Raw genomic sequence first — 22,098 nt, forward strand, 5'->3', positions numbered from 1 at the left:
TGGATCCCTGCAGCCCCCACGAGTGCACCGCAACACCTCACAGTGGAGGATGTGACGGACACCACCACCACACTTAAGTGGAGGCCCCCCGATCGGATCGGTGCTGGTGGCATTGACGGCTACCTCGTGGAGTACTGCCTGGAAGACTGTGAGTGGCACTCGGCCCTAGCCTGAGGCAGGGAGTGGAGTTGCTCAGGGCTGGCGTGGTGCCTGGGGTCCTCAGGCCCGTGTGTCCTCCCTCCCTCTGACCACCTCTGCACCAATGATCCCTTACTGTCTGTTCCATCCTCTGACATCTTCCTCTGCCTCCTTCTCCCCCTCTTCTTCCCTCCCTTTCTTCCTCCTAACTCATTCCCAACTGTTTCTGTCACCTCCACTGTCCAAATCTCTACCTTGGCTGTGCCCCCCACAAACACACTCATAGTCACACTCGAGCACTTTCATATTCACGTGCCACACTAAGACTTATTCACGAAGCACACTGGCGTGCACACTCACACAAGTGCACACACACTGCTTAAAGCCATACACTTGAAAATATTCATTTACACACACACACACACACACACACACACAGTCATGGAGTTCACAGCCCTAGCTGCAGAATGTCTTCCATGATTACCTGGTTGTCACGGTCTGTCCAGCCTTATCTGTAACAGAGCAGCCCTAGCCCTAGCCCATCCTGCCTGTGTCTGTGTCTGTGTGGTCTTGGCCTCTATGATTCAGGACCTTTCTAGACCTGGAATAGTGACCACCACATCAGACTACATAGGGAAGAGATAACATCGCCCCCATCTCTTCCCAGCATTCCCCTCTTCATTCCCTTACCCTCCTACCTCTGCCATTCCTGCACCATTTCATCCTTGAGGTGTGTGACTTCAAATAGCTTAACCTCCTTGGGCCCCTAGATTCCTCATCCTTGAAATGGGGTTACAGTGTTGAGGCAGCTGTGCTGCCTTTGATGTGATGGGGGTGGTCTTCTTCGCCATCTCAGGGATGCTCGACTAGGGCCGTTGCCACAGATGCTGGTGTTTACTCGTTGTGGTGGGGCTATTTACTGGGGGGTGGGGGGCGGTGCAGGGGCCCCAAGGAAGGCCCTGGTCTACATGTGACTCCTTTCTCCAGCTGAGGAATGGATCCCAGCTAACAAGGAACCAGTGGAACGGTGTGGCTTCACTGTCAAGGATCTCCCGACTGGAGCCCGGATCCTCTTCCGGGTTGTTGGGGTCAACATTGCAGGACGCAGTGAACCAGCCACCCTCCTTCAGCCGGTCACTATCAGGGAGATTGTTGGTGAGTGACACTCAGTCCCTGACTCAGCTCTCCTCAGGCTCTACTCAGTGTCCTTCAATTAGGGTCCCCCAGATGATGTCATCTCCATCTGGTGGTTCCCGACCCAACACCAACCCCCTGTTCACACCCTCAGAGCAACCAAAGATCCGCCTCCCCCGCCATCTACGGCAGACTTATATCCGAAAAGTTGGGGAGGCCCTCAACCTCGTCATCCCCTTCCAGGTACTTGGGCTGGAGTTGGGGTTACTGACAGGGCCAGGGTCAGAGCTGGGGTTAAGGTAGGGTTAGATCTGGGATCAGGTCAAGGTCAGGTTTGGGGTTGAAGTTAGGGCTATGGATAGGGTCAAAGTTGGATCTGGGATTGGGGATACTGATAGGGTTGGAGTTGGGGTCAGGCTGAGGGCTAAGGTCAGGGTCAGAGCTGGAACTGGGGCAGACCATGGAATGGGCCAGATTCAAGGCCAGTACCATTGTTTGTGTTAAGACCAGAGCCAAGGTCCAGGCTGGGGTCAGGGTTAGGGCTGGGGTCAGAGTGGAGGTCAGAGTTAGGGTTGGGGGTCAAACAGAGCCACGGCCAGAGTTTGGTGGAGATCAGGGCCTGGGCTAGGGTCAAGTACAGTCCAGGAAGTTGTCAGGCCCTGGGGCAGTGATGTAGGCAAGTCCTCAGACCCTCAGAGCCCATTCACCTGACTTGGTTCCCTCCTCAGGGCAAGCCACGGCCTCAGGTCATATGGACCAAGGGTGGGGCTCCCTTGGACACCTCCCGTGTGAATGTGCGGACTAGTGACTTCGACACGGTGTTCTTCGTGCGCCAGGCGGCCCGCTCTGACTCCGGAGAGTATGAGCTGAGCGTGCAGATTGAGAACATGAAGGACTCTGCCACCATCCGCATCCGGGTCGTGGGTGCGAGCCGGGAGCACATGGGCGGAGGGACAGGATGTTTGAAACAGGATTGGGCCCAGTGCTTGCCTGACGTGATGAGATAACGTGATAAAGTGTGGTGTGTACGCCTATAATCTCAGCACTCAGGAGGTGGCGGTAGGAAGATCAGTAGTTTAATCCGGGATATATAATGGTTTGAGATCCGCCTGGGCTACAGTCAAAGGGAAAAAATCTGGGAAGGGAGGGAGGGGTAAACCGGGCGTTAGGGCCTCTCAGATAGTAGGTAACCCCCAACCCTCCTTCCAGAAAAGGCAGGGCCAGCAGAAAATGTGATGGTGAAGGAGGTATGGGGCACGAATGCCCTGGTGGAGTGGCAGCCGCCCAAGGACAACGGGAACAGTGAGATCACGGGCTATTTTGTCCAGAAGGCTGACAAAAAGACCATGGTGAGAAACAGACAGGCCTTGGGGGCCTTGGGGCTGCCAGCCAGTGGCCTTGACAGAGCAGAGCTGAGCTTTCTGTTTCACAGCTGGGAAACTGAGGCTAGGAGCCTGGATGACTCTGAGTCTGTACCCACGTGTGTCCTCCACACACCTGCCTTCCCTGGTCCCTCTTTGTCCCCATTCCAGGAGTGGTTCAATGTCTACGAACACAATCGCCACACCAGCTGTACGGTGTCTGACCTCATTGTGGGCAACGAGTATTATTTCCGCGTCTTCAGTGAGAACATCTGTGGCCTCAGTGACTCTCCGGGCGTTTCCAAGAACACGGCCCGAATCCTCAAGACAGGTACAGGGTGCAGCTGCCTGGCCCCCGGCTGGTGTTGTGGTGGGACTCACCTTATGGGTGTCTCTTTCTCCAGGAATCACCTTAAAACCACTGGAATACAAGGAGCATGATTTCCGGACGGCCCCCAAGTTTCTGACCCCCCTGATGGACCGGGTAGTGGTGGCAGGATATACTGCAGCTCTCAACTGCGCCGTCAGAGGCCACCCTAAGGTGCCAGGGAAAGTCTGGAGAAGCCCCAGACCCAGCACACCAACAGTTCCTCCCTGCAGTCCGCTGAGGCAGAGGCTAAGTCTCAGACAGTTCTGAACTTCCTGCCTCATGACTACCAGGCATAAACTCATCCACGAAGCCTGTCTTTCCTGTCCTCTTTTATAGGCACTGTCATTCCCTGAGAAACTTCAGGGGCGGGGGGACACAGCTATCCCTGTATTCCCCGAGGTTTTCCTGAGCTACCCAGACAAGGATTTCATTTTTCTTTAAAAATATCCTAAAATTTTGTGCGTCTATATGCGAATGTGTGTGTGCAATACTCCTGTAGGTCGGAAGAGGGCGTTGGCTTCCCTGATGATTAAATTATAGGCAGTTGTGAGCAGCGCCGGTGTAGGTGCTGAGAACTGAACCCGTGTCCTCAGGAAAGCAGCAAGCACTTTTAACTGCTGAGCCATTTCTCCAGGCCCCATTGTTTTTCTTTCTTAGATAAGGGTTCATGTAGTGTCGGATGGCCTTGAACTCAAGATCATCCTGCCACCCCTTCCTGAGTGCTGGGCTTATAAGGCACCACCAGGCCTGGGTACATTCATTCATTCACTCACTCACTCACTCACTCATTCATTCACTCATTCATTCACTCATTCATTCATTCACTCATTCATTCACTCACTCACTCACTCACTCATTCATTCATTCACTCACTCACTCATTCATTCACTCACTCACTCATTCATTCACTCACTCATTCATTCACTCACTCACTCACTCATTCATTCATAAACCCATCCACCATGTCATTTAACCCTATACCAACTATTATTTATTTTTCTCAGCTCACTCATTTCTTTTGATGAATCCCGTGATTCACTCCATGAGCATTTTTTCTAAACTTCATTTGAGCCTCACAAATGGAACAAAGACGTTCCTTTTCGTTGGTGGGAGGACGACGCTGGTCTCAAGTCTCACAGATGTTAAACCGAGAGTGGTGACAGGCATGGCAGAGAAAGATGGCAGACAGTGAGAGAGGCATTCCTGGTCAGGACACAGCTGACAAGGGGAGGATGGGGCAGGCAGGAACTGCGGGGTTGGAAGAGGAAACACACAGTCCCAGGACCCTGGGCGAGAATCCCACTGTCTGGTCTGTCTCAGTCCTGGAGCACAGGGAGGAAAGGTGGAAGGAGACGGAAGAGTAATGGTGGCCAGTTGGGGTCCATATGGTGTGATCTTTATTCTGAGAACAAGAGGTGCTGTCTCCCCTGTGTACCGATCAGGTACGGGCGGCTTCTCTCCAGGACATCCTTCTAAAACTGGCTTCTTCTCTGGTTCCCATTCCCTAGCCGAAGGTGGTGTGGATGAAGAACAAGATGGAAATCCATGAAGATCCCAAATTCCTCATAACCAACTACCAGGGCATCCTGACACTGAACATCCGCCGACCTTCACCCTTCGATGCAGGGACCTATTCCTGCCGCGCCTTCAATGAACTGGGGGAGGCCCTGGCCGAATGCAAACTGGATGTCCGAGGTGAGGAAGGGATGACCTAATCCAGTCCCCTGGCAAACCTACCCAGATGCCCCAGGCAAGAAGGCGATACGGGTCATGCCAAGGCCCTGGGGTTGGAGGGCACCAGTCCTAGTTTGTACCTCACATGCAACCCCGCCTGTCGAGCCGCCTCTTGTCCTTTGCCCCTGGAATCAGAGCTGAGATAACTTTCCCCTGCTCCTCGGACCTCCCCACCATCTCCACAGTCTTTCCAGCCCAGGGTTCACTGTCATGTGTCCTGTCCCTAACTCCAGTCTCCCGTTGCCATCTGTGCCATTGGTGGGACCACAGTGGCCACATTTATCCCTACTCTTGGCCTCTGGCGTGTGATGAACCATCCTCCAAGAAAACTCTTCCCCATCTCCTTTGCTAGATCCATTCCACAAGACATTGCTGAAGGAGGCAGATCAGGTCTCCCAGAGTGTGCGTCAGCATGCCACATGTCCCTGTGACAGCTTAGCAGACAGGGACTTCAGCTCCCCAGGGAGGGTTCTGGGAGCACCCCACAGACCCACTGGCTGCATTATGGATTCAGGCGGATCCACCATCTAGTCTGTGGTCTTCTTTATGGGTGACTAAGTCAGCTCAGATGCATCTCCATGTCAGACTCCCGCTGACTTCTGACACCTGGTAGTTTCTCAGAACATCCCCATTTGTCTGGGGTGTGGTGCACATCTGCCATTCCAGCACCTAAGAATGCTCAAGCCGAGCTAAGAGATATGAGTTTGAAGCCAACCTATGCTACAGAGTGAATTCTTTTTTATTATTAAAGAATTATTTATTTTATTTATATGAGTTCACTGTAGCTGTCTTCAGACTCACCAGAAGAGGGCATCGGATCCCATTACAGATGGTTGTGAGCCACCATGTGGGTGCTGGGAAATGAACTCAGGATCTCTGGGAGAGCAGTCGGTGCTCTAACCACTGAGCAATCTCTCCAGCCCCTACAGAGTGAATTCTAAGTCACTCCGAGTTGCACAGTATGATCTTGTCAAAACATTGTAAAAGGAAAAAAAAACAAGCATTGGAGAGATGGCTCAGTGGTTAAGAGCACTGGCTGCTCTTCCAGAGGCCCTGAGTTCAGTTCCCAGGACTCCATGATGACTCACAACTGTCATGTAGCACCGGTTCCAGGGGCTCCAAAGCCCCCTTGTGGCCACATGCAATGGTGCACATAAACACAAGCAGGCAAACACACACACAAAATAACGGATTAGAGTTTAAAGCAAAAGGTCAGCCAGGCAAAATATAAGTGTAGCCCTAGTTCTCAGGTGCTGGAGACTCAAGAGCCTCAACTATGTGGAATGTCGGATGCCACAAGACCCGTTCTCGTTCTGTGGGTCTGGAGAAGTGGCTTGTGGGGACAGAGTTTATCTAGCACAAAGCCTGGGCTCCATCCCCAGCACTCTGTAAAGCAGCCATAGTGGTGGATGACTATCATCCCAGCACTGGGAAGGTGGAAGCAGGAGGGTCAGGAGTTCAAGGCCATCCTGAGGTACATATCTGAGTTCAAGGCTAGCTGGGCGTATATGCAGCCCTGTTGAGGGAGAGACCACTGACTGCACTGGTGTTTGCTGACCCTCTGGATGCTTGCTCCCTCTGCTGGGGGGTTTTGGGTAGAGACATGGTATATGTCACCCCTCCTCACCCACCTCTCATTTCTCCTGCAGTGCCACAGTGACAGCTCATCACCTGCTAAACAAGTCATCAGAACCTGGACACCATCCCTGCAACTCTTGGGATGGCGGTCATCTTTCTAGAATGATCACTGTGATAAAGTACTGTTGCTCAAATTATCATTTGTTCATCCTTCCAGAGTCTGTAGTTCTTGTCCCCTGGTGGGTGGGGTTAGTCACTCTTGGGGTAAGGGACAGCCACCACAACAAGGCAGATCAGATCTCACTGAGGTTGCCATCTTGGAAGATGGCATCTGCTGAGGGAACTGCTTGCCATGGTATTTATAGGACTCAAAGGTGAAGCTCATGTCCTGCAGCCTGAACTGTCTTGAACATTACCTACATAGCGGAGGAGACGGGCCAGTTACCACCCACAAAGGACAGCACATCCAAGCTGACCATGACAGGTCTGGGTACAGCTGTTATTTTAGCTACCTGAAAGGCTGAGGCAGAGGTAGAAAGGCCACAGACATCTTGGGCAATTAAATGATGCCCTGCATTAAAATAAAAAGTGAAAGGGAACTAGGGGATTCAGTGGTAGAGGCCCCGTCTGGACCACATGGTGAGTGGATTAGTGGTGGAGTGCTGCCTTAGAGTGTGGAGGTTCTGGATTTCACCTCCAGCAGAGGAACAAAAAGAGAAGTCAACAGAAAACCCTTGCATACCAATGCACCAAAGTCATAGAAGACCAGGGGAGACCTGGAGGCAGCCTGTTGCCTTGGTGATTGTGACATAAAGAACCAGGGCTTGGGTGTTGGTTCTTAAGAGCTTGATCTTTATTAAGTTTAAGAATCCATTTCTCTGGCTCTGAGCTGAGCTGGCTTGATTTCTGGTCCTTTGGTGATCTGGAAGGATCTTCTCCGAGTTAGAGCCCCCAGAGTTCTGAGACCTGCGGGTCGAGTCTGGCCTCTGTGGCTCGAAACTAAGGAGAGTGTACATCTGAGAGTCTGACCAGCACGAGGGTCTGACGTGGATGTCTTGGGAACAGGCCTTCCCTTTTCATCTATGGCCAGGCGGAGCCCACCCCTTCAGTGAGTAGGTTTCTCTCCCTAGAACCCACTTGGTGTCAGAGGATGGGAGAGGGCTGTGTGCTCTTTTAGGGCACCTAGGTTAGCAACGCCAGCCACACGGTCCCTAGTCTACTGCAGACTCTAAAGTCTTCTCCTTAGGACCCCTAAGATGGAAAAGGGGAGAAGTTCCTCTCTCCTCAGGCTTCCCAGACTGGTTTTCCTCCCTCAGACCCAGGGCTCCAGGCCCCAGCAGTCCTACTTGGTCCCTTTCCATCCTTCCTGGCCCAACATCCCTGGGCTCGAGGTCCCGCCCTCACCTCCGGGGGCTGCAACTGTTCCTCCTCGACCTGGTCCTCATCCTCGTCCTCAGGCACAGTATCCTCATGCGTGAAGGGCACTGCGCAGGTGGGCGAGTGGAATCGCAGGCGGTAGAGGAGCCGCACCCAGCGGCCGAACTCACAGTCTCGGGTCTCTGGCGGAGCACGCAGTTGCAAGTAGAAGGCTCGACCAGTTCGGAACTTGACCTTGAGCTGCTGGCGGCTCACATCACGTACAAACAGCTGCACGAATTGCAAGGGAAACATCCTGAAGAGAGACGGGGTGGTGGCGGCGGTGGCTCAGTCATGGCCTTGCGCTTCTAGTCCTGTCCTCATCCATTGCAGGCACCCACTACTGGATGGGTTGTGTGATGCTTACAGCGGCCAATACACCCCTGCCTCAACCTCCTCTCTCTCATCCTCGTCCTGCCCTATCAACAATTTCTCACAGCTGTACCTTCCAGATGTTTGTAGAATCCCTGTGTCTCCACCGGAGCCCCATGCTTAGCTTGGCCCAGTCAAAGTCAATGCTGGGTCCTGTTGACCAGAGCTCCTCTGCTTAGAGGAAGGGCGATAGGAGGGTCTCCCCTGGCCTGTTTGTAATCTTGATCATTCCATGTGACAGTTCTTCTGTTGACTTCACCAGTGGCTGATGTGAGCTCCTAGATTTGAACTCTGGGCTGATTTTGCTGTTTTCCCCAATAGGGTTAACCACTGGAAGGATGCTTAGAAAATATTTGCATAAATGAGTTGCTCACACTTTCAGCTAGATTCAAGATCCAATGAAGGAAAAGAAGATACAGTCTGGAGAGAGCAACCTGGCTCAGGCCACACAGGGGGTGGAAACAAAGCCAGTCTTCAGAACTCTGGGGTTTGCTAGCTACAGCAGGGGTCACCACATCCTTCTCTAGCCTGGATGGCTTACAGAACCTGCTGTGTCCAACCTCTTCATTCCTGTCCACACAAATACACCTTAACACATGCCTTCTGCTACATGTCCCTCAGTGGACAACGGGTTTCCCCCGCAAATGTAACAGCTCTTGATGACATCTACATACTGCTCCTGCTGTACCAGGTGCTTCAGGAAACACAAAGGAAGAACTGTCCTGTCACCCTGGGTTCCAGATGAGGGGACCGAGGCAGAGCAAAGAGGACAATGGAGGCAGGATTGATCCTAAGCTCCAGGATCAAGAATGTTCCATCCACAGGGTAGTCAAGTTTACTCAGCCTGGTTCCAGGAGGAGCCTGGAGTAGGGGTGGGGCTGATCGCCAACAGGGTCTTTGTTGTTGTTGTTGACTAGGACTCAGTAGCCCAGGCTGGCCTACAACTAGTTGTATCACTGAGTATGGACCTGAACTTCTGATCCTCCTGTCTCTACCTTCTTAGACCTGGGATGATAGTTTCATAAGTTTTGTTCCACTTGGTCAGCTGCAGGCAGGCAAAGACAGGGTCAGAGGGACCCCAAGCTTGCATTTAATATGCTGAGCATCTTACCAGGACAGAAACTGAGTAATGTTCTCCACTTAGGTAAGGAGATAATTGGGTGAACAAGGGCATTGTTTCCTTTCACTTTTTTTTTTTTTTTTTTTTTTGAGACAAGGTTGACTGGAACTTGTAGTTCAGGCTGGACTTTAACCGAGATTTGCCTGACGTTGTCTCCCAAGTGCTGTGATTAAATATGTGAACCACCATGTCCAGCTAAACTCCTTCTATTCTTTCCTTCCTCCCTTCCTTTCTTGCATGTGGAGGTCATAGGTCAGTGACTTGTGTGTGCATGTGGAGGTCATAGGTTAATGCTAAGGGTCTTCCTTCCTCGATCATTCTTCCACCTCGTTTTTGGAGTTTTTTACTTAACCTGGAGCCAAATGACTGGATAGACTGGTTGGCCAGCAAGTTCCAAGGATCAGCCTATCTCTGCCTCTCCCAACACTGGGACTACCATGGTACAGCTTTTTATATGGCTGTGGGGATTCAAACTCATCCTCATGTTTGCCCTGCAGACATTGTACTGACACACACACACACACACACACACACACACACACACACACACCTGTAGCCAGCCCCTTTTTACTTTTTATCTTAAGACAGGGTCTCACTAAGTTGTCCTGGCTGCCACTTTTAAAGCTCACTTTGGCCTTGAACTTGTAATCCTTCTCAAATTGCCTAGATGATAGGCTTGCACCATTAGGCTGGGCCTTTTTCTGTTTTCTTCCTGTCTTTCATGAGCTGAGACAGGATGAGAAAGGATTCAGGTCTCCACAAATACCAGAGTGTGTCCATGTACTTATACGTGTGTAAATGTTTCCTGTTTGGAGCTAAAGCAGGGCAAGGCCTAGGCTGGGGAAAGGGATGTTCTGTGTGAGGTTTGTACTTGGTGGTATTGATTTTCACACGTTTTCAATGAGAGGAACAGAGCGGAACAGTGGGTTGTGGCGAACCTCTAGTCCTGACTCTGTGGGACCTTGGGCCATGGGCCCAGTCTTTGAGCCTTACTTTATTTCTTTGGGACAGAGGAATACCTGGAAAGCAGAAAGCATTGTGTAAACAGTCACCATCCTGACCCTGTGATGTCACTGAGGACTGTCCTCCCTCATCTCTGACTTCTGACCTCTGTGAAGTGCCCTGTCATTTTTCTTAGCGGAGAAGTCTGGTGGTCCTCTTGGTCCCTGGAGCCTGGGTGGCAAAATGGTGGCAGGGAGATTGGAGGAAGTTGGGACTTAAGAGGGGCAGTCACCCGAGGAGCTGCAGGTGTCCATTCTCCTTGTCAGGGCCGGCCAGCAGCAGCAGGTCTGGCAGCTCCAGGGCAGGGCTAGAGGCTGCCACCCCCATGGTGACCTTGTTGGCGACTTCTCCAAACCGGGTCACCTGGGGCCAGAGGTTAGAGGGACGATAGTTGGAGAACAGAACTCAACAGGGATCTGATGGGTGTTGGGAATCTTGACAGAGTGAAAGGTCGTGAACTAGGGGAGACGAACAAGTAGGTTAGGGGCTGGGAATGTGGCCCAGTATATAAGCACATGCCTAGAATTCCCCATTGCAGGGCTGTAGGTGTGACTAAGGGGTAGAGCCCCTGCCAAATGTGATATCACCCACATTACCACTAAAAAAAAAAAAAGGAAGTTGTGGGCCAGAGATTTTAGGATTAAAGGACAAGAACTATGTGTGTACAGTCAAAGAAACTGAGACAAAGGTTTCTGAAGCCACGAAAAGCCCAGCGGGCTCAGGGGTTATGTGGAACACTTGGAGTTAGACGGAGCGATGAATGATGGGGGCTCCATACATCAACGGGTCGGAGGTCCGGGGCTCCACACCTGCACGAAGTTGCTTTCAAAGATGGGAAAGTCGCGCAGCTGGTCGAACTCGCCGCTCAGGAGGTGGCGCTGGAGGCGTCCAGGGCGACACCGGGCGTAGGCTGGAGCCAGGGGGCGGTCTGCAGGGGCGAAGGGCTGGCATCCACCCCAGGATGCCAGGAACGTGTACTCTGACGCGGGGAGCACGTGGGGCAGCGGCCTCCGAATTGCTGGCCCCATACCTTCCCCGGATCCCTCACTAGGGCCAACCCCTCCAGGCAGAACTCCTTTTGTCACCTTCCATCCCCTCCGAACTGCTCTCACCTGCTCTGCCGGGGACCGACTTAGGATCTCGCCCACCCTTCATCGCCACGCCCTGGCCCTGGGTAGGAACGCCGGGTGAAGCCTGGGACAGACAGATAAAGGGCGGGACCTAGAGCTTGTGACTTTACAATAAGGACCCAGCGTTCCATGACGTCAGGAACGTCACCTGTCTCCTAGGCTGTGTCACCGGGAACGTGAGCCCGAGAGACCCGGATGGAGAAATGGTCGTCCTAGCTGCGGGAGCTAGGCGAGCGGGCGCTACTGCGCAGGCGCGGGATGCGGCGCAGGCGCATGAGCCTGAGGATGAGCTCTGTGTTTCCTAGCGTGCTGTATGGCGCTCGGCTCTTCTCAGCGCTTCGGTATGGTGGCCGTGGGTGCCGGGGTGACCCGGCTGCTAGTGCTCTTGCTGATGGTAGCCGCGGCTCCTAGCAGAGCCCGAGGCAGCGGATGCCGGGTCGGGGCCGCCGCGCGCGGGGTGAGTGCTCGTGGCCCGGGCCAGTGCTCAAGGCCGGAGCGGGGCGGCCTCCTGTGGGCGCTGGAGGGGCACTCGACATGAATATTCATGAGAGGGTGTGGTTTGCTCTGAACCTGGGCTGCGTGGGTGGTGGTGCTGGCCACTAGCCTTTCATCTCAGTGCTCCGGTGACCGAGGCTGGAGGATCCAGGAGTTCGAGGCTAGCTTGAGCTGCTTAGAGTTGTCTCAAAAATTCAAAAATGGGGGTGATGGTGCACGCTTTAATTCGGGGTGGCAGAGACAGGTGGATTTCTGAGTTCTAGGCCAGACAGGGCTACATAGTGAGACCCTAACTCAATAAATAAATAATAAAGCTATAGCAGGGCAGGGAAGCGGTGCCGGAGTGCAAGGAGTGCGGTCGTGTTGCTGGATATGCATGAGGAAGCCAGGTCCCGCAGTAGGATGCCTGGGTAGGAGATGCTATAAATTAAGACATCTAAGACATAGCCCTGGGTGTGGGGTGCGGTCCTGACAATGTAGGTGTGCAAGGCCACCCTGGGCTACTTAAGGCCCTGTTTCAAAAAACTCCAAAAATAGGGTGCTGGAGGAATGAGGTCGCTGGAGAAGGTTTGTGTGGACTTGACCTGAGACGCAAAGGAAAAGAATCTGAAAGCGAAAGGACCGTTGCGCATGCGTACGTCTGACGTTGAGAAGACGGACTGGAGGATCCACAAGCGACTCATTGATTTGCATAGCCCTGAGGTTGTAAAGCAGATTACCTCCATCGGTATTGAGCCAGGAGTGGAGATTGAAGTCACCCTGGCAGATGCCTAAGTCAACTGTTTAAGTAAATGGACTTAATTGTAAAAAAAAAAAAAAAAAAAGAGAGAGAGAAAGAATAGTAAAACCACAAAAAATTGCTGCTGGTGGTGTTTATCTGCAATCCCAATCACCAGCAGAGGGGTCTGGGCGTTAACGTGTGCAAAGGAAGCCGGTGCCTGAGGACTCAGGGATGCCCTGGGAGCAGAGCATGGTGCGACTTTCCTGCATTAGCAGCAGTAGGCAATGGGGACGCAAGAACCGTGTCTTAGAGGAGGCTTGGGCTGTGCAGTGAGACTCTCAAGTCCTGCAGGAGAGTAACAGTAACAGTTTGTTGGGTTTTCTTTGTGCTATGGAAATCCACCTCATGAATATTCATGAGGGGCGGTCCTGGGGGAAAAGTACCTGTGATTGGATGCGAGCATGAAGCTAAGGCTTGTCCTTCAATCTGCCCTGGGGCCAGTGGATTCTGCCCAGCCTAGAGCTTGAGTGGTTCTTACTTGGGGTCCTCGTCTCTCCTGCAGGCTGGGGCTGATGGCCGTGACGCTGAGGGCTGTGGCACTGTGGCCTTGCTGCTGGAGCATTCCTTTGAGATTGGTGAGATCAGTGGTGGTCTTCAGCCATACACATATTTTTTTTTGGTGGAGAGGGTTGAGACCAGAGATAGGAGAAGTTTTTAGATGCCCCGTACCCAAGACTTCAAGGTTTCAAGGGTTTAATGCTTGCCAGGCATGTCCAAGGGCCTGAGATGCATTTCTGTTAATGAAAATGATAAATATACACATATACATGTGTATGCATATATAAGTATACACACACACCACACGTATATACATACACATATGTATGTTTTGAGTTACCTTAGCTTGGCAGGACAGAACAGTCTTTGCCTGCTCGTACAGTATCAAAAGTTTTCTTGCAGTTTTCACCTTTAGATTTTAATTTTCTTTCACAATTCCAATTAGATCATAGTAGGGGAGTCCAGTCAGGAATTTCACACAGCTGGTTACATCACATCCGTAGTCGAGAGCAGAGAGAGTTAATGCACGCATTCATGCTTACGCTCAGCCTCCTCTCTACACTTAATATCATTCAGGGCCCAAACCTAGGGAATGGTGCCACCCACAGTGGGTGGGCCTTCCTACCTCAGTGAATGTGATTGAGATATTTACCCGCAGATATGCCTGCAGCCCAGCCTGATCTAGACATCCCTCACAGAGACTCTGGTGATTCTGGATTGTGTCAGGTTGACAATTAAAACCAGCCAGCAGGGCTCCTGACTACTCTCCCTCATGTGGCTATCAGTCAATCTTGACAGGATCTCCCTCCATAATCTGTACTATCGCTAGCTTGGATTTACTTTTATGGGAATGTAATTTCTTTTATAGAAATTAAATACAAGTTAACATCACATGTATACATCTGGGTACACACGTATGCATGTATATACATACGCAAGTGCATATATGTGCACACACATATACATACATGCACACACAAGTATATATATATATATGTATATATATAATTATTTCCTTCTTGCCTCCAGACCTGTAGGAGCAATCCCAGACCCAGTCAGCTGAAGAAGGAATGTCAGAACAGACTTCTAGCCTCTGACCTGTGTCCTGCCTCTATTCCCTCAGAAAGCCCTAGTCAGTCTTGTGAGGCAGTAGAAGAAGCACTGGCCCATTTTGCTGCAGAAGCACCACAAGACCCCCCTCTTTCAGAGAAGGCTGAGCTGGGCCAGCCCCAGCATCTGCTGACTAAAGGGGCTGTGAGCTTTGCTGTTAGTCAGGCACTCGAGACAGGTAGACTTGGGGCAGTGCAGTGCCTAATAGCAAACAGGTAGTTGAAGAAGAGGTGGAGCAGGTCACGCTGTAGGTGATTGTAAACGAGCCCAGTTCCCCCACAGGTGATGAAGCCAACTTCCAGAAGCGCGGCTCTCTGCTGTGGAACCAGCAGGAAGGCACCTTGTCGGCGACACAGCGACAGCTCAGTGAGGAGGAGCGGGGCCGACTCCGGGTGAGGCCCCCTGCAGCTGAATGGGCTTGGCACCCAGCTTAGCCAGTCTTCCCCACGAGAGAGCCCAGAACAGCGGGTCGTTAGACAGCAGGCTCCTTTCAAGTGTCAGCCTTGTCTTTGTTCCCATCAGAAGCTGCTGGGGTGGGGGGTGTAGGCCAACTCTGTGGGAAGAGTTCTGGGCAGGTTCTTGTTAGCCAGAGGTTGTGGGAGGTGCTGTGAGGACAGGGCTTGGGGAGGCGTTCTCCTGACCAGCCTGGTGGGCCAGCACTCCAGTTCATGGGGCTCTGCATGACCTGCAGGATGTGGCCGCTGTCAATGGCCTCTACAGGGTCCGGGTCCCAAGACGGCCTGGGGCACTTGATGGTTCAGAAGCTGGTGGCCATGTGTCTTCGTTTGTTCCAGCGGTAAGTCACTGATGAGGACCGACTACATCCTCACTCCTGCCTCAGTGTCCCCAGCCTCCCGCAGCCTTTGCTATGGAGCCCTGAGGAGGTGTTTAGCTTGAAGTGCTGCAGTTGGTGATGGTCCAGGGGGCCTGGCGGTGGGGGTGCAGTTCTGGAGAGTGCTTCTGCAGTGTGGGGGGAGCGCAGCAGAGCTGGGTAGCCCTCTGACCACCCCCACCCCACCCCATCTTCACAGTGCTCCCTGGTAGAGTCACATCTCTCGGACCAGCTGACCTTGCATGTGGATGTGGCTGGCAACGTGGTAGGCCTGTCGGTGGTAGTGTACCCTGGGGGCTGCCGGGGCTCCGAGGTGGAAGATGAGGACCTGGAGCTGTTCAATACATCTGCTCAGCTGCGGCCTCCAGGCACTGCTCCGGGGTGAGAGCTGGGGGGGAGACCAGGACCACTGGCTGCCTCAGACGCCCAGGTCCTGGGGCTCTGCCCCTCACCTTGCCCCTTTCCTCCCATGTTTAGCCCTGAGACTGCGGCCTTTATTGAGCGCCTGGAGATGGAACAGGCCCAGAAGGCCAAGAACCCTCAGGAACAGAAGTCTTTCTTTGCCAAATACGTGAGTGTGGCTCATTGAACCCCCCACCCCCGAAGTGGCCTGTGTCTGGCCTCTGGTGGGAGGCTGAGGGCTGTGGACCCCACCTGAGTTGTCCAGGACTAAGTAGCTCTAGAATCTGGGCTGGTACAGGTATCCCAGGCCTTCTGGGAGCAGAGCGGTGTGGAAGGTATCCGGGCACAGCCAGGAAAGCTGTGGGCACACATGCAGGAGGGCCAGGAGGGAAGGGGCAACCCCGTATTCAGAGAAGTGAGGGGGTTGGATAGGTTGAAGCCATGGGGCTCAGGGCCTGGAAGCAGGTAGCCCTGGAGTAGGTGCAGGGGTGCGGGTGGAGGTGAGGAGGAGCCTGGGAAGGCAGCCTGCCAGCCTGAGGTGCCTGTTACTGCCAGGCTTCCTGAGTGGGGCTGGGGTGTGGAGGGGAGACCCTTCTGAGAAGCTGGCTGCATGTAGTTGTGCCAGCCACAGCGAGGTAAGCACCCGGCAGGCCAGCAGGGCTAAGGGAGGGGTGGGAGGGTGTTGAGGCCGTAGGCACTGAGCCGGGCCCTTTCCCCAAGGGCCTCAGAAGCCCCCCATTTCAGGAACTGAGGTCTGGCAAACCTCAGTCCTTGCATCTCTGCACTGAGGGCTGGCCCTTCCCATGGCCGGGCTGCTGACCTGCCTCCCTCCCTCCTCAGTGGCACCTCATCCTGGGGGGGGCCGTGTTGCTCACAGCCCTGCGTCCTGCTGCCCCAGGGCCTACGCCAGCGCCAACGGAGGCCTAAGTGAGGACCCAGTCCCCTGCCCACCTTGCCCTCTGCTCACGCCCTCCTGTCCCTCCTGTCCCCTGCCCTGGCCCTGCCTGTAGTGACTAGGGGACCAGCCCTTTCCCTCTGTGGCCCTGGCCCAGCCTCCTCACTTGCCTCTCTTCCTCTCTGCCTGTCTCTGTGCCCACCTGTCGTGCCTGCAGTGGATGTACATCATTCCAGTCGTGCTGTTCCTCATGATGTCGGGAGCGCCGGACGCTGGCGGCCAGGGCGGCGGCGGCGGCGGGGGCGGGGGCAACACCCGGTGAGCTGCTGTACCTCCTGGAGCCCTTGGAGCCTCTTGTCCTTGGCCAACTCAAGAAGGAGTTCCTGTCCCTCCATCTCCCTGTTGCATGATTATGGAAGGCTGCCCCTTCCCATGAGCCCTCTGGTCTTCTCGAAAGTCCCTCTCTCTCCCCGAGCCTCTGTTCCTGTCGACTGAGAGTTGGGCGTACCTCCCTGTGGCCAGCTCACTGGCTTCTCTGGGCACTGCAGCTGTGTCCCACCATGTGGCACTGTGTCCCTCTCTCTGCTAAACGCCTGCCCCACCCCACTCCACCGTACACTTTGGGAACTTGCCGAGCTCTCTCCAGCCTCTGTGCCTTTGCCCTGCAGGTCCCCATTCACCCCTCACTGTCACACTCAGGCCTTTTGCCAAGGATATGTGGCCCAGAGGCCTCTGCTGTGAGTGGCTCGGTCCGCCTCCAGCCCACTCTCCATGTGGCATGCTAAACTCTTTGTCCTGCTCTTAGGTGACCAGAACACCATGGTAACTTCCAGCACTATCCTTTCAGTCTCTGATGTCCCAGCCCGAATCCATCACCAGGAGAGGATTGTGGGCCTCACGTTAGTCTGTCTTCTGTGAACGCACACTCTAGTGTGTGCAGGTTTTGAGAGCCAGTTTTGCACTAGCTGCTCGCCAGCTGCTGGTGTGGCCGAGCTCTCGCACATGCTCGGCCACGGGCACGGGGATTGCTGTGCAGCCTCAGCAGAGCTGTGTGGCTGTTGATTAAACTGTCCCCTCAACAGCCACTATTCAGCTTGCTTCCTGCCGTCGGTGCTTGTAAATAGTCCCGTGTTGCCGCTGTCGTTTGCCTGGTTTACGTCTGATGGCTTCCTTAGGGTGTGTTACAGAGGGATGCCTGGGCAGATTAAAGTTTCTGTGAGCAAGGATGTCTTCTGAGCTGGGGGAGGAGCCTGGCTTCTGACCCAGCGCATCTACCCTTGCTGGTACCGCAGCTGCCCAGGCTGGTCATGTCCCTCATCCTCACACGAGGTGCATTTGGTATTGATTGGAGTCCCAGCATTCCAGTTGCTGCCTGGAAGTAGCCATGAAGTGGTGACTTTAAGGCTTGCCTGAGTTACACAGCAAGACCCTGTCTTCAGGAGCCAATGGAGTTTAGTTGGTAGACGGCTTGTCTCTCGTGCATGAAGCTGTGCTCTATCCCCAGCGGTGCACAAGCCACCTGTGTGTGACGGCTCATGATTGGCGCTCAGGGAAGTGGGGGCAAGTTTGACGCTAGCCTGGGCTATGTGAGACTCTTGCCTCAAAACAGATAAAACCAAAACCAAGGCTGCCCTCTGCACTTGGGACCTGCTTGTGAGGCCAGTTACTTCAGACTACCGGTGTGACCTGGAGTTTCAGTCACCTCTGTTGTGGAGATGCAGTGCCTGACAGAAGCTTCTCAAGGGAGGAGGGACTGGTTAGGCTCATGGGTTCAGAGGGTGTGGCCTGACAGGCCTGCTTAGGTCGTGTTGGGGTAGTCAGGAAGCTGATGGGAGCCATCTGGGTCTGGCAGTACCTTTAAGGGCCTACCCCTTCAGGTCTGCTTCCTGGGCTCCACAGTATCTCAGAAGAGCAGCAGCTGGAACATGATCCCTTAGGGATGTTTCATGACAGGGTATTCCAGTCCCATGAGAGCCTCCTGAGGCCTCACAGCATGTCATCCTCAGGTGTGAGCTTTGGCAGTTCGGTGGTCAGGGGAAGGGCAGGTGTCACCTGTCTCACATGTCCAGCAGCTGGGAACCTCAGGCAGGCCCAGGGAAAGGGCAGGTGTCACCTGCCTCATGTCCAGCAGCTGGGAACCTCAGGCAGGCCCAGGGAAAGGGCAAGTGTCACCTGCCTCATGTCCAGCAGCTGGGAACCTCAGGCAGGCCCAGGGAAAGGGCAGGTGTCACCTGTCTCATGTCCAGCAGCTGGGAACCTCAGGCAGGCCCAGGGAAAGGGCAGGTGTCACCTGTCTCATGTCCAGCAGCTGGGAACCTCAGGCAGGCCTGGCATTTCACTCACAGTGGACATTCCTCACAGTGGACATTCCCTTGGACCCCCCTCTGGAGCCTCTGCTCTCAGCACTTCTCGGTGATGTGGCTACTCAGACCCCCACATGCCGTAGTGACACCGCCTTAGTCGCAGGGCTTTGGCTAATTTTCAACCCTTTGCTATTCATGACAGTTGACGCTCAGCAACTTCTGTGGTGAGAGCGGATGACAGCCACAGCGGCTGGGTCTTGTGTCTCCTCTGCTGCCCTCTGATTCCTGTAGAGACCCGGACTGACTTTATTATTGTTGTTTTCTGGAAGGGTCACTATGCAGTTCTGAACCTTTGGTTTAGTTTTGGGTGCCACCTTCTGTGCTGGGGTGTAACCTGGTGGTGAGATGCTTGCCCACTATGTGTAAGGAAGGTTCTGAGCTCCATTTCCAGCACTGCCAAGCAATCCAGAATTTATAAAGAACTATAAGTAAATAAATACATAGAGACTAAAATAGCTTAATGGGTAAGTGCGCTCATATGATGAATGTTTATAGGCAAGTGAGGCCAGGAGTGTGGCTCAGGTAGAGTGCCTACCTAGGAGGCTCTGGGTTCAGACAGCAAAAGCCTATACTGAGATTCTGCCTCACCCCAGCTAGCTAAGACAAGTACAGGCGAGGGTGTATACAGTGTTGAACACTTACACACTGCTGGTGGGAATGCAAAGTGTCCCAGCCTCTGGATGTTGGTACGGAGGAGTTTCAAGAGATTGGTGATAAGTCTTTCCACACCAGCTAGGTGTGACCCACCTCTGCCACCCATGGGCCTTGCAGTCCCGGCAGTCAGATTACGCAGAGGAGTCCCCGCACAGCGTTCCAGAAGTGGACGAAGGAAACAAATGCACACAGGGTTGTTTCCAGTCAGAGAGAATGAAGCCTTCTTCATAGAGATGGATGCTACGGGACAATCATGCGTATGCGGATTCCGCCTGACTGAGACACTTGGGCAGCCTCTTTTGCGGTCCCTAGTTTATAGGGATGACCAGAAGCGGAAACCATCCAGGAGGACCAAGAATAACAGGAGGGGGAGGGGAGACGCCGGGGTGGCACAGCAGGTGAAGGTGCCACCAAACCTGATGACCAAGCTAGATCTGTATGGTGCAGGTAGACAACTGACTTCCTCAAGATGTCCTCTGGCCTTCCGTGCAGGCCACGGCAAGCATGTATGTGGTCACTTAAAGCCGTGGACGTGTATTGGGATTTTTTTGGAAAGTCTGACAGATGCATCTTGCCTGCAGCGCCATCTCTACATTTTAGTGAGTGGAGCTATGGTGTCTACCTGGTGCCTTTCCCCCCCAGCCCCCCACTTGAGGCTGTTTCCAGCCAGTGCTCCTATGTTCCAGCTGCTGACTCCGTCAGGCCCCCGAGGCCCGTCCTAGCTAAACCAATTTTTGTTGGAACCTGGAGAGTTCGTTGTCTAGGGTGCCCAGGGATATGAATGCAGTAACTCCACACAAAGTTTTTCCAGTCTCTCTGCTCCCTGCTGCCTTGTGGGAGGCAGCTGCTGTCTGCACAAACAGCGGCAGCAGTCCCCGCAGGATGGTTTTGTGACCGCCTATAGCCTACTTTGTTTGCAGCGGGTCATCAATAGCTTCTGCCTGGTGGTTTCCTTACCACATGTTCCTGCAGGATGCTTGGCCGGATGACTCTCGGAGTGAGATTTGAACTTGCCCGTGCTGTGGGCTGCCTGTCCCTACTTTGCCTCAGCTTCCCTGACAGTCCCTAGGTCCTCCAGACTGCAGCCTCATCTGCCACTCAGCTCTTTGTCCAGTGCCTTCTATCTTGGACAGGTCCCTGCTCTGCACCAGACCCCTCCCCACTACTTCTGCCCTTACAGGCTGCTGCTGTGGAGGTAGCCCTGTGGGAAGACATCCACCTGGACTTCATGCACTCCCTCCTGGACCTTCAGTCTGGCTGTCTCCCTGGCCTTGCCACCCACAGCATCTTCCACCCACTGTCCATCCCATCTTGGGCTTCTTACACCAGAGCTGTCTTCATTGCTGCCCTCTCATGGCTTCCAGCACCCACAGGACAAAGTCCCAGCCCACCTCATCCTGGCCTGGCATTTGATGCCCATAGTTAGTGCATCAGCATTACTTCCATCCCTCTGCCACCCCCTGCCACAGCCCCTTTCTCTACTTACTTGGTCCCCTCCTGGGCTCTCTCCAGCTTGAGCCTCAGGCATAAGATGAAGGTAGCTCAAGGGGTTGGGCCACCCCACAGTACTTGCCTCACGCATAAATACCCTTCTCTGTTCCCAGAAAGCTTCCTCTCCTGTCTTCTAGCCTCAGAGTGGCCCTTAGCCTGTCCTTACCTACTTTAATATTGTATGTGACAAGAACAGGGCCAGTCTTGGGCCTCAAGCTGCCCTCCACGGTTCTGGCTGGTTTTATGTCAACTTGACACAAGCTAGAGTCATCTGAAGACAGGGAACCTCAACTGAGACAGTGCCTCTGACATTTTAAATTTTGAGACAGGGTTTCTCAGTGTATTTCTGCCTGTCCTGGAACTCACTCTGTAGACCAGGCTAGCCTCCACTTCAGAAATCCTCCTGCCTCTGCTTCTCAAATGTGGGGATTACAGCCTGCATCACCACTGCCCAGCTGTAGTTTTTAATCAGTGGTGTGGGAGTACCCAGCCCGTTGTGTGTGTGTATGTGGGGTTAGTTTCTAGGCTGGTGGTCCTGGGTTCTATTGGAAGAAGGCTCAGCAAGCCGAGATGAGCAAGTTAGTGAGCAGCACCCTTCCCTGCCTCCAGGCTCCTTCCATGGTGGACTACAGGGTTGAGGTGTAAGCTGAACAAACCCTTTCCTCCTCAACTTGTTCTTGGTCATGGGGTCCCACCACAGTGATAGAAAGCCTAGCTGAAACTCCCACTGTGGCTTGTTCTGCGGCATGTTTGCTTGATCAAGACCCGTTTTCCGTTCTGTCCCCCGGCACAGCTGGGCCCACTCCCTGGAATGTAGGCACCATTGAGTGACTCCGTGTGAACGAGGCCATCGTCAGAATCTGACTGAAGCCTGAGATGCCACAGACTTGTAATCCCTGCACTGGGAGGTGGAGGCAGGAGGATCAGACTCTAGGTCATCCTTGGCTACACAGGGGTTCAAGGTCGACCCAGGTGGCATGAGACCCTGTTTCAGACAAACAAACACTTGCTGTGTTAGGAGTAAAAATGTTTATTTCCACAGAATTTCCCATAGCTCCCCTCACCCCGTCTGTTCTTTATTGGGAACAGTTCGCAGTGCTTAGCACAGCTGGGTTGCAGTTCCACACTGTGCCAGCAGGTGGTGGCAGAGTCCCGTTTGCTCCTTTCCAAGCACACGCAGGTAGCTGACGCTGGGCAGTGTTGGTTCTAAGGAGCCTCTGTC

The 22,098-nt window shown here is 53.6% G+C and overlaps 3 protein-coding genes across 7 annotated transcripts in view; 2 read left to right on the forward strand and 1 right to left on the reverse strand.

Moving 5' to 3' along the window:
• Positions 1-6,512, forward strand: part of MYBPC2 (myosin binding protein C2) — a 24,228-nt gene extending 17,716 nt beyond the window's left edge. Inside the window, exons 20-28 of the mRNA XM_080908942.1 lie at positions 14-148; positions 1,126-1,293; positions 1,427-1,515; positions 2,001-2,196; positions 2,482-2,621; positions 2,805-2,964; positions 3,038-3,174; positions 4,512-4,698; positions 6,387-6,512. Of these exons, the coding sequence (XP_080765068.1) occupies positions 14-148; positions 1,126-1,293; positions 1,427-1,515; positions 2,001-2,196; positions 2,482-2,621; positions 2,805-2,964; positions 3,038-3,174; positions 4,512-4,698; positions 6,387-6,397 (1,223 nt within the window). The 3' untranslated portion in view covers positions 6,398-6,512. The remainder of the gene's footprint in view (positions 1-13; positions 149-1,125; positions 1,294-1,426; positions 1,516-2,000; positions 2,197-2,481; positions 2,622-2,804; positions 2,965-3,037; positions 3,175-4,511; positions 4,699-6,386) is intronic.
• A 153-nt stretch (positions 6,513-6,665) lies between these two features.
• Positions 6,666-11,524, reverse strand: GARIN5A (golgi associated RAB2 interactor 5A; the record flags this gene model as incomplete). 4 transcript variants are annotated; one of them, XM_080908948.1, is made up of 5 exons in its annotated part: positions 6,666-7,314; positions 7,720-7,987; positions 10,458-10,588; positions 11,035-11,153; positions 11,338-11,524. In XM_080908948.1, 5 exons carry the CDS (start codon positions 11,378-11,380, stop codon positions 7,258-7,260), a joined length of 618 nt encoding a protein of 205 aa, XP_080765074.1. In that variant the 3' UTR covers positions 6,666-7,257. The 4 variants fall into 4 exon arrangements, with proteins under 4 accessions (XP_080765074.1, XP_080765072.1, XP_080765073.1 ...); XM_080908946.1 differs by having other exon boundaries at positions 6,666-7,987; XM_080908947.1 differs by lacking the exon at positions 11,338-11,524 and having other exon boundaries at positions 11,035-11,253.
• A 38-nt stretch (positions 11,525-11,562) lies between these two features.
• EMC10 (ER membrane protein complex subunit 10) lies at positions 11,563-17,453 on the forward strand. Of its 2 annotated transcripts, XM_080908944.1 has the most exons (8): positions 11,563-11,812; positions 13,134-13,206; positions 14,522-14,631; positions 14,931-15,035; positions 15,271-15,452; positions 15,549-15,642; positions 16,314-16,400; positions 16,586-17,453. In XM_080908944.1, the coding sequence occupies exons 1-7, from the start codon at positions 11,669-11,671 to the stop codon at positions 16,398-16,400; spliced, it is 795 nt and encodes a 264-aa protein (XP_080765070.1). In that variant the 5' UTR covers positions 11,563-11,668; the 3' UTR covers positions 16,586-17,453. The 2 variants fall into 2 exon arrangements, with proteins under 2 accessions (XP_080765070.1, XP_080765069.1); XM_080908943.1 differs by lacking the exon at positions 16,314-16,400.
• The last annotated feature ends 4,645 nt before the right edge of the window (positions 17,454-22,098 follow it).

The sequence above is a fragment of the Micromys minutus genome (genome assembly GCF_963924665.1).
Source record: "Micromys minutus genome assembly, chromosome: 32".
Lineage (NCBI taxonomy): Eukaryota > Metazoa > Chordata > Mammalia > Rodentia > Muridae > Micromys > Micromys minutus.

Excerpts from the sequence above, each read along its gene's own strand:
- EMC10 (XM_080908943.1), top strand. The coding sequence starts at position 11,669 with ATGGCGCTCGGCTCTTCTCAGCGCTTCGGTATGGTGGCCGTGGGTGCC. Across the intron at positions 14,632-14,930 it reads AGGAGCGGGGCCGACTCCGG|GATGTGGCCGCTGTCAATGG; the intron begins GTGAGGCCCCCT and ends CATGACCTGCAG. Across the intron at positions 15,643-16,585 it reads AGTCTTTCTTTGCCAAATAC|TGGATGTACATCATTCCAGT; the intron begins GTGAGTGTGGCT and ends TCGTGCCTGCAG.